Below are 11,927 nucleotides of genomic sequence, written 5' to 3'. Positions count from 1 at the left end.
TCATGTCATTCAATTTGAAATCATATGAAAAGTAAACCGGATACCTATATTAAATTTGATATTAATTTAAAGAAGAGGCCAGGAACATACTAATTACCGTTTTCTGAGAGACTGTAGGCAATCTGGATACATTTTCTTTGCCGAATACGAAGAAAACTCCGATATTCATGACTGGTTTTCTTAATTTTTCATTGAAAATGACAGTTTTAAATACAGTTTTTCATCTTGTTTACCTACAAATTATGCCCCGAAACACCTTATTTGACCAAGCTAAAGTTGTAAGGAATCAATAAAGGAATTTATTTCTCAAGTTTGATAAATCTGTAGGCACCTTTCATTTACTAGATCTTGACCTTAATTGTTTTTTATTTGCATTCCTATTTACAGAGTTAATTGTTCATATTTCCGGCGTTTGTTGATGATGTATACAATAACCACCAGTACAAATACAAAGAGAAATCCTCCACCTGCTGCTCCTATAGCGATGTACAGTATATAATGTCTTTCTTCATCCTTTTCACAATTGACTGCCGCTATAAAAAGATTAAAACAATACATTGTAAATAAGATTTTTTCTGGCACATGTATATTTCAGCAACATCTGCGATATTCTGGAACACAATATTATAGGGTTATTGAACTTATATCGGTGAATATTGGCACGAGTTGGCTGTTCAAATGCACGAGCTTGCGAGTGCATTTGAACAGCCAACGAGTGCCAATATTCATCGATATAAGTTTAATAACTCCTTTATTATATAGCTAAACATTTCCATATACTTTATAATAACTATTCCAACTAAAAAGAAACCCAAAATTAATGATTTTTTAGTATCAGTATTCAAATTAACGTCTGTTCTGTTAGCATTCAATATCGCGTCATTCCGATGACCCTACCGAGCGATATGATTTGCTTATTTAGGTTTTAATGGGTCTTATACGTACTGTATTTTAATAAATTATTTCATTTTTGTGTGAAAAATAAACAAATCTTATCTAGATATCACTTTCTATCTTTAATTTAGCTCTGAGAATTTGACCAGACGACTTTTTTTGTTTACAACGGGGCGTTCGATATTGAACGCTCGTATTCGGAATGTTTCGGGCATACTCATATACGTAATACAAAGTTAGCGTTCAATAAAACGTCAAGATATTGAACGCTAAAATTCTCTTGATTTTTGGTAGTATTTTATTAGAGACTATTTATTAACTATATAATAAATAAGGTTATTGAACTTATATTGGTGAATATTGGCACGAGTTGGCTGTTCAAATGCACGAGCTTGCGAGTGCAATTAAACAGCCAACGAGTGCCAATATTCGCCAATATAAGTTCAATAACTCCTTTATTATATAGCTAAAACATTTCCACATAATTTATAATAATTATTCCAAGTAAAAACAAACCCCTCAAATTAATGATTTTTTAGTATCGGTATTCAAATTAACGTCTGTCCTGTTAGCGTTCAACATCGCAGAATTCCGATGACCCTACCGAGCGATATGATTTGCTTATTTAGGCTTTAATGGGTCTAATACGAAATAGTTTCATTTTATGTGAAAAATAAACACATCTTATCTAGATGCCACTTCCTTTCTTTAATTTGGCTCTGAGAATTTAACCTGACGAACTTTTTTTTGTTTACAACGGGGCGTTCGATATTGAACGCTCGTATTCGGAATGTTTCGGGCATACTCATATTCGAAATACAAAGTTAGCGTTCAATAAAACGTCCAGATATTGAACGTTAAAATTCTCTAGATATTTGGTAGTATTTTATTAGAGACTATTTATTAGCTATATAATAAATAATTTTATGAGTAATTTTCTTTTATTTGGTGCTTTTATTGACTTTGGAAAATATGTTTGAAATACTGGCAATAAACAAATTCGAACATGTGAGCGAATGGGTCTCCTTTTTACGACCTGTCAAGCCATAAAAAGTCAGAGACTTAGTTAGTGTATTATAATTATTTTTTTATTCCCCCTCTTGAAAAGTGGTTGGGTAAATAGTAATCGGTATGTCCGTCCGTCCGTCTGTCTATTTCACTTTAGGGTACCCATCTCTTATCCGCAACTCCTCTTATACCAGTAAGTGAATTTAATGAAACTTTTACAGAATCTTTATTACATATTGCCATTGTGCACCTCCTATTTTACTTTTGTATGTTGCAGTCCGCAATTTTTATTCCAAAAAATCATAATTATAGGCAAAAAAGTTTATTCAATGTAAATGAATTAACATTTTTGAAGTTGATACAATTACTCAAAACGTACCCTTGTTCACTTTATCAGTGTTATTGTTGGCAAGAAAGATAAAAGTCTACTTCTCTGTATTTTTCACAAGACTTTTGTTTAAGGAAAAACCAAAATGAAAATTTTTAAATTAAATTAAATTTAGAATTATCATTATCTTTTCAAAACTAGGAGATATGCCTTATATCGTGTCCCTCACGTAATTTGATAATGAGTTAATATATCTCAAAAGGAGTCTCTTTGTAACTAACACATCGTCAAGAAGGAAGCGTTAATTCAAAAGTAACAAATTTACAGTGTAAAAAAAATGCATCAATCGTGTCACAGCATTGACTTCTCGAAATTCATTTTTCTCATTATTAGATACTCTATATGATGCATAAGTAGGAACTTCTAAATTCATGAATATTCTTTTTTTTTATCCTTTTGAGTATTTCTTTTAATTCTAATTCATACAGCTTACCACTGAAGTCTGCCGTGTCCCCAGTTTTGAAAGCTTGGTACTGAAGGTCTTTGGTAACCATAGATAATCCATTTTGCAGATGAAAGGTAGTTTCTTTCTGACACTTGTAGCTCTTGTTATTATTCGTTGTGAGTTTTCTGAGATCGGCAGCAACAACTGACATTTCTTTACTAAGAACTGCAAATGATTATAAATTGTATATTTTTTTATACCTGATCTCACAATTATCAATTCTACATAACTTGACTATATTACTTATTTTTCATTTTTCTGCCTTTTATCTTTCGTAGTTGCCAGATTTCAAAGTTTTTTAAGAGTGCCAATATAAATTCTTAACAAATCTGTTCGAAACTCACTGCTATCGACTGCATCCTTAAAGATGATGTTGTTGTAGTCATACTTCAGTTCTATTTGTGAGATATAGTAGTTATCAACAGGAGTCCCAGCTGACAATACATCCGTCTTTTGATTCTTGTAAGTTGAGAAGTAAATAGTCAAGATCCAGGCGTCGTAAAAGCGAATGACCATTTGCTGAGAGAAGAGTCCATTCAGAGTTGTGTTGCATTCACCGGACACATTGTACACTGCTGGCAGGGAAACCATTTCTGTGGTTATCTGATATTAAATTAATAACATCCATCACATAAATACATGTACCCCGAATCTTTACTTACGTGAGCAAAATAAAATACATATAACTTCAACTTTCAATATTTCAATATATGATAAATATAATTTAATAGCTTAAGGACTAAAATCTATTATAAAAATATTTCTAATTATCATCTCATCATTATTTTTGACATGTAAAAGTAAATGATGCACTAAAAATGTTGTAGAATAACAATGCAAAAGATTTTCAAAATGTTTATTAAAGAAACATCGTCCTGTGATATGAATATTTGATAAAGTAAAAATATTGCAATGACAAATTCTTAGAAAAAAAATCACATACTTTTCTCTGATTTCAGTAAGTTTTCAATATATTAGGAAGATAGAGCTTTGATACTAAAAACAACAAAAGTTTTGTTTAGATCAACTACATATTAATTATTGTTAAAAGCAAATTCAAGGGAGGCAAAAAACATCAAAGAATTGGAACCATAACCCAAATGCCTCCAGAATTTGCTTGAAACTGCAGTAATTAATTTTATCTATACAATATTTTGAACAATTATGAACATGTTGTATTAAGTTATTATTGCAGTAATAGAAAGAAAACCATACAAAGCAAGAAACACAGTCAAGGAAACAGAAAAAAAGAAGGGGAAAGAAACCCAAAAATTAATAAGAAATTTATTGTATTTGCAAATTCAATTTTTCTTATAAAGAACCTTTAAGAAATTCTAGATACTCATCGCGGAATAAAATGATTGAGAATTAAATGATGAAATACTAGTAGAACAAAAAATCTGCACATAAGGTATATGTCTATTATCTTTTAAAATTCAAATTTCTAAGTGAACTACATGTTATAATAGTGATCTCAGACTTACGCCATTTTTTGAAATATACGGAATATAGAGCTGGATGCTTCCTTTGAATACAACACAGATATTATTTCCATTCAATACAGAATATATATTAACAGGAGAGTAACCTGGAGCTGGAATGGGTCCAAAATCTGCCTCACAATACACTCCTGAAATAGAAGAATTTATATCTAAAAAATATATCACAAAGGAAGATATTTGCAAGATCCAGTAAATGCTCAACTTACATGTATTTTCGAAAACGGGTACAAAGAATCAAGCAGAGATTAGGTAACTTCTCTACAGTGCATTTAACACACATACATGTCACTATGAAATGGACCTTCATCTTTTTGTAACTTAATACTTATACATTTATGTTTGTAAAATATTTACCATTTTCCGAAAATTTTCCGTCCTCAACATTAAAAGCTTGCACTTTTAACTCCATGTACATGAAGGCCAGGGTACTGTCCGAAAAGTTTCCCTCATTTTCACACTTGTAATATAACTTAGGACTTGACAAATTCACTTTATCAGTCACTGAGTGGTTGAAATCAGCTGACAATAATTATATACATTATCAAATAACAACAATACATCAACAGCAAACTCCTGATTAATACAATTAAACATAAAATGACCGTAGGGTCTTGCAATCATGTATACGAGGGGTTATCAAAAAGTTCGTGGAATGAGGCTATAAAATTAGTACTGTGTAGTTCGTGCTTTCAAAATTTGTATGGAACATAAAACAACACAAAATAAAGAAATGTTGAAAATTTTAGCCTGATACGATCATTATTTTCTAAATTATTATAAAATGAAAACGACATTATATGATCACCCAGCGCTGTCGTCGTTTATTTTCATGACGTCCCATAGCGTCATTGATTTTTCAATGCCCTCCTCTTCTAACTCATACACTTTTTTGATGAAATTCCCTGGAGCTGAGTAAGGACTTATACCCGCCTTTTTTATATGACTTTACAATGTCATGAACAGTGACCTTCAATGAATACAATATTACAGATTGATTAATACATTGGGGGAGATCTGCGCTTGATTGTGCTGGCATATTTTGCTTTTGAGAGTTCAATATAGATCTACAACACATGATTAACGTCATTTTTGATGGGATTGATTTTTCACACCTTGACTACAAATCGACATTAAATGTGTATCCCTTTACTCTCTGAATCTATTTTGACATTTAAAGACAAGTACTCTGGATGCATAATATTTTTTGTAGCCAGTTTTAACATATTTTAGGTCTAAACAAGTTTTTTCTGGGGCAAAACTTTATAGAATATTGGAAACGGAAACCCCTCCCCCTTTTGACGTCATTTTTAAGGCCTCATTTATTTGGGCATTTCGTGTAAAATTTACGATAAAATTTCATAACACTTCCAGAATGAAGTGAACATTTCATATTTTATAGAACAATTGTATCCCGACACATATCTGAATTAACGGGATTGTTGGATATCAAATAATCATATCAAAGGAGTTTTTCTCAGTTACACATAGGTCGGAAAAAACGGCGTTTTCGAGGTTGCACCGCATGGACATACCATTGCTTACAAAAACATTACTAATTTATTAAAAAATAAAATTCATGATTTGTGGTTTTATTCTTTGGATAGAAAAGATGATGCTAACTGAATATTTCAAAATTCATAAATTTACCTTAAGCAGTTTTAATTTTATGGCCCTAGTCCACGAACTTTTTGATAACCCCTTGTATTTAGATAGTAACTCTATAAAACATTTCAATGTTCTATCAATAATATGTTTACAGTTCAAGACCTTTGACTACTATTTTTGAAAAAATCAAATTTCTTTTTCAACGAGCTATTTTAATGGCAGAGTTACACTTTAAAACGTATAGAGCCAGTGATATAATTTATTTGGTTTAGTTTTCATGTGACAAACATATATTCATTTGAATTCATTTGAATTTATAAAAAGCTTCAATGTGATATTTTATTAACTGAATGCCCCCATAATAAAGTTTTTCGATTATTCACAGTAATTGTGGATAGGGTGGATGATAAAGTAACTACTGATAATTTCACCTTTTCAGGAGGTCAAACTAACTATCACAATTTAACCAAATTGCTTTATGCATATAAGGTATATATTTAATCAAAAGTCACTTGTCAATATCATTATTTTAAGATAATGTCAGATCCCTAACAAAATTAATACACTATTGTTAAGCATAAAGTGTCAAAGTTATCATTATAGTAAATCAATATAGTGTGATAATTATCACGTTAGTGAATCTAAGTTACAAATATAGTAAATCAAAGTTTCATGGTGATCACTAAAGTAAATCAAAGTTTTCATAGTAATTACTTACGTAAACCATTGTGTCAATATCACTATAGTAAATGCTAGCAAAGTTAGCACTGTAGAAAATCAAATTCTTTATTGTGTCAAAGTTAGCACTAAAGTTAACTTAGTTAAACAAAACATTACTGTAGTATTTTTTGTTAGGGAAGGTTGAGGTACATCAAATAAATCGATGTAGATTTGACATTGATAAAAATCATTATTTATATATATATATATATATATATATATATATATATATATATATATATATATATATATATATATATATATATATATATATATATAGAAAGACAAAGTTGGGAAAAATTAAATATGGATCTACTGTTAAATCATTGACTATACACTGTTGATACCTACGTTCCATGGCATCCGAGATATTTACATTAGCAAACCAAGATATAAGGCTAGATTTTCCGTTCATTATTTCAAAATTAAAAATCAAGGATTGAATTCCTGCATCTTTTGGTGTGATAGTGAGACCAGAAAAGTTTTCATTTACACTGGCACATGTTCCTGTGACGGTGACATCACTGCTCACTGGAACATCCATTGTTGTAGTAGCCTGTATAATGAATGAGAACTTATTACTACGTACATGTAAATAAAGTTTTGTTCAGTGAACATAAGGGACATATTACTGGTTTCCAACAATCCATTTTTGATTTAAGGAGATTTGTTTGATACGTTTCTTGAATAGTCTAATAAAAGATTTCTGCATAATTCATAGAGATCTGTTCCTGTAAAGCATAAGTTGTTCATTTTCATTTCACGTTGTTATACCAAGGTTTTTTAGCTGACAAAAATGTGATCAAAACCTCTTTACCTTTTAAAAGGAGAGCTCGCACGGTTTGTAAAAATGTGGAGCAATCCTACATATCAAAGCTGAAATTGTTTATCCGGTAAACCATGTTTAATATGTACAGGGTGCTCTAGCAAGTTACATGTTCCAACTTTGCAGTCTCCGAAAAAGTTTTTTAGAATAAAAGTTCGTGAAAAGAAATTATTTGTAAAACCTACAGAACATTATGGTAGCATATTTCTGCCCCTTGTGTGCAAGTTATTTTTCTATCAAATATGTCGACATGCAAGATAGATATGTTGACATGCAACATAGCTACGTCAACATGCAACATAAATATGTTGACATGCAAGAAAATTGCAATGAAAAAAAATTATAAAACAATCTTCAAAATCTCAAATATTGCCTACATGTGACATCCAACATACTAAATGCTACTTATTTATGTTAACATGCAAGATAAATATGTTGACATGTAACTTAGATATGTTAACATGCAACTTATTTATGTCGACATGCAACTTGGTTATGTCGACATGCAACTTGGTTATATTGACATGCGAGATAAATATGTTGACATGCAACTTATAAGTTGCATGTTGACATAAATATGTCGCATGTTGACATAACCAAGTTGCATGTCGACATAACCAAGTTGCATGTTGACATAACCAAGTTGCATGTCGACATAACCAAGTTGCATGTCAGCATAACTAAGTTGCATGTTAACATAACTAAGCTGCATGTCAACATAAATAAGTTGCATGTTAACATAAATAAGTTGCATGTCAACATAAATTAGTTGCATGTCAACATAAATAAGTTGCATGTCGACATAAATAAGTTGCATGTCAACATAAATAAGTTGCATGTCAACATAAATAAGTTGCATGTCGACATAAATAAGAAGCATCTAGCATGTTGGATGTCACATGTGGGCGATATTTAAAATTTTTTATAATATTTATTTGATTGCAATTTTTTTGCATGTCAACATATTTATGTTGCATGTTGACATCACTATCTTGCATGTCAACATATTTATCTTGCATGTCGACGTATTTGATAGAAAAATAACTTGCACACAAGGGGCAGAAATATGCCACCATAGAACATAACACGCATACAGTTATTTATATTTTATGTTTGTTTTATTGATACATGTATTTTACTATTGTGAAAAAATTATAGGAGCCAATGTTGGGACGTTCCTTTAAACATTCTCTATAAACATGATTGTCAATCAAAAATTAATTTTACTTAAAAATTTGTTCAAAAAATTTATACAAATCTTACAGTTTTATTATCCTTTGTCATATACGTCACTTTTAGCTGGAAGCGTCCCTCCAAGATGAGACAAATTTGGGAGTTCTCAATGACTTCATATCTGGACTTTGGGGGAAATGAAGGATTTGGAGGTGCAGTGGTTGAGCTCCCCGATGGAACTGTTGTTTTCTCTGTTGTTCCATTAGATGGACCCACTGTTGTTTCAGTAATTGCTGGTGGTTCTGTTGTGGCTGTAGTGGGTTCAGATGTCACTGTTGTATCTTGTGCTACAGATGTCATCTGATCAGCACTACACACAAACACTGTAATACAGCGTGAAATAGGTGACTGTTAACAAGATTGAAAATACCTCAGAGCAAAAACCTGGATTAGAACGTATTGCATCCAGCTATATTAAAATATCTTTTTAGGCATAAATTAATAAAATTAATAAAATATCATTTGCAATAACACATATAAATTAAGTAATTTTTTATGATTGTAACTGGTCAGCCGGGAAAGGAAAATCTTAATTTTATGTATAATAATGATTAGAAGGTATTTATGCTGATTTGACTGGGAAATGCACCCTTTGTAATGAGGCAATTTTTTTGCTTTCAGGGCTGGGGTCATTTTCTGTCTTCGCTCCCAGCAACAAAAAAATGCACCATAATTATAAATGCACCGAAAACTCATTTTTGTTGATGTATAGGCTGTTAGTGAAAGATTTGGAGATAACGAACAGTATTAACTTAGGTCTTTCCACCCTCACAATTCTAATGGTTCAAAGAACAAAAACTGCATTTTTTCATTTAATACTATATTTAGTATACTTTAAAATTTTCAATAATTGCAAAAAAAGTATAGGTCGCCATATTAGTATTTAAGATTGGAGACAGAAATAAATGAAAGTATTTGTTAACAAAAAAATCGCACATTTTTTGTAAACAGTATTATGAAAAATATTCAAAAACTGGTTAAAATGCATAATTGTGATGCTAAATGTTCCTTAATACTTCCTACTTACAAAATACTTTTGAATTGTGAGTATCAGGGAAACTATTTTACATAAAAGCAAACGCCTGAATGAAGAGACCTGTGAAGGAGTTATTGCCCTTTTCAATATTTTAAAGATTGAATAATTGATTAAATAAAGAAAATATACATCTTTTTAAATTCTTTTACTTTACAATATTCATCAGAACACCTATTGAAAAGCATTCCTAAAAGAGAAAGTGTTCTATCAGGTTTTAATTTAAAGTAAAACCAGTTTTTGCAAAAGCCTTTGACACCATAGAGGGTGGAATTACCTTAAAGATCAAAAGTCCATGAAACAATACAAAATATGAGCAGAACAAACACGGGCATCCAAAACATCAGAGGTGGAATGAGATGCCATGGAAGAGTGAGTATCCCCTGGCAAAAGGCCCGCCGTGTACATACGTATTAAACAGGTCGTTCTTCCTAATAATAAATGAAATACTAAGTATTGTTGTTTGAACAAGATTCAACAAATAACTAAAACGACTTTAGCTCTACTGGTATTTATTTGTAATAAACAAAAGAAAGATATATTTTAGTTTGCGGTAATTGAAAAAAAATTACTAATAAAATAATGTGTGGCCTTATTCATTGTGACTATTCGATAACGTATTTTAGAAGATGTTACGGATAAAAAGAATACCAAAGATCTCCATACGTAAAATTCTGGAATGTGTATTTTAACATCTTACCGTCAGTGCTGAGTTTTCCATTTGTTATATTTAAAGCCTGAATCTGTACGTTAGACATATCCATGTACAAAGTATAAATGGTGCCTTCCAGCACTCCAATTAATGCTATTCTCTGGGAGGATTCACACTGATAAAGCTGGGCGATTGATCCAAGTGTCAAGTCTCCAGTATCCAACAAATTTATTGTAGCTGTAATTTTATCAAGTAATATTTTTGTAATAAAAATGGATAAAAAAGGTGAAAAGTTTCCACATCTTTTTCCATCTGTATATTAATTGATTACTGTAAACAAAGTATTATACGCGTCAGCCTTTATTTGTCAGTTTGAAATTAATACGCGACGATGAATTTTCGCGACTGGGGAAACTTTCTTTACGAATGGACAGCAAAATAAATTGTTAGCTGCGATTAATATTGGTGAGTTAAAATAGGTACTAGTATTTCTCGCACGTGAATAAAAGTTGGTATGAGGTTGAGTGGTGTCAATATTACAACTTACTTGCTATTGGAGATCCTGGAAAGAATTCGAACGGAGCAAATGTAAACATCAAGCTCATGTTCACTGATAAATCAGGGAGAGCGTTGAAAGTCAAGGACAGAAGGTCTGAGTTTGAATTTGTCAATGTCAATATGGACTGATATTCTCCTATAGTTGCACAATCCCCGCTCTTAACAGTGAAATTATTTCCATCAAACTTTATTGTTTCATTTCCATCACTCAGGGTAAACAGAACGTCCATCTTAACATCAATACAGGTTTCATTATTGCCGTACATGTACTTATATTCTGATCCTTGTGTCAGTGATAATGCTTAATTTGTCGAAGTAAATGAATATAAGTTAATATCAAAGCCAAATCGGTAATATTTATGCAAAGTTTGAATAACTTCATGTATATTCAAAACATATTGTAAAAGAATACCAACGATGGAAATACAGAAAAATAGATGATGTCTATAAATATGTGTCATATTATCATCTCAAAAATGTGCAAGTACCAACTTAAACATATGGACTTCTCTTGTTGTAAAAGGGTAAAATAAAATTATGCCTAACCTTCATTCTGTTTTTTTCAAAAGTAGAAAGATCTATCAGAAAAAAATTCCTGGAATTTTCTATATATTCCGAATTCTTAAGAAAATGGCTACAATGGCTACATTGGCTACCTAGAGCCTCTGGTTCTATCAATTTACAAGTTTCTGATTAACCTAGCTGTATTACTAGTGAATGAGTGGCAAATTAATAATGTAACAAAGTGTTATTTATTAAAATGTTATTATTATAAAGATAACAGAATAAATTTTTACGTTCAATATTTTAATCTTTTATATTTATTTTTATAAGCTGCTTACCCCATAGGAATACCGTTCCAACGGAAATTGCCTTCCAAATGTATTTTGACATCGAACGTTCGGGTATGTCTCAAATAAGTTCAAAATTAAACTTTCTAAGAAAGGGCATAACCCAAATCATATAAATAAAAAATATAGGCAAATATATAAATGTATAAATACATATAGTATGAACTGAAGGATTTATCTTTGTATACTTTTATCAAATGATTTTACGGTAA

General features: G+C 30.9%; 1 protein-coding gene across 1 annotated transcript; it reads right to left on the bottom strand.

The window, feature by feature from the left end:
• Positions 1 to 381: 381 nt before the first annotated feature.
• LOC134241595 (lysosome-associated membrane glycoprotein 1-like) lies at positions 382 to 11,160 on the bottom strand. Its single transcript, XM_062723628.1, has 9 exons — positions 10,854 to 11,160; positions 10,355 to 10,543; positions 8,652 to 8,944; positions 6,914 to 7,118; positions 4,592 to 4,756; positions 4,220 to 4,365; positions 3,080 to 3,338; positions 2,724 to 2,900; positions 382 to 533 (listed from the first exon to the last, which is right to left on the bottom strand). Exons 1-9 carry the CDS (start codon positions 11,128 to 11,130, stop codon positions 382 to 384), a joined length of 1,863 nt encoding a protein of 620 aa, XP_062579612.1. The 5' UTR covers positions 11,131 to 11,160.
• Between the last annotated feature and the right edge of the window lie 767 nt (positions 11,161 to 11,927).

The sequence above is a fragment of the Saccostrea cucullata genome, unplaced genomic scaffold (assembly GCF_032062105.1).
Source record: "Saccostrea cucullata isolate Sc308-1 unplaced genomic scaffold, CSIRO_AGI_Scuc_v1 ctg4551, whole genome shotgun sequence".
Lineage (NCBI taxonomy): Eukaryota > Metazoa > Mollusca > Bivalvia > Ostreida > Ostreidae > Saccostrea > Saccostrea cuccullata.
Note: the sequence above shows the minus strand (reverse complement) of the source record. Positions and strands in the feature narration are given on the sequence as shown.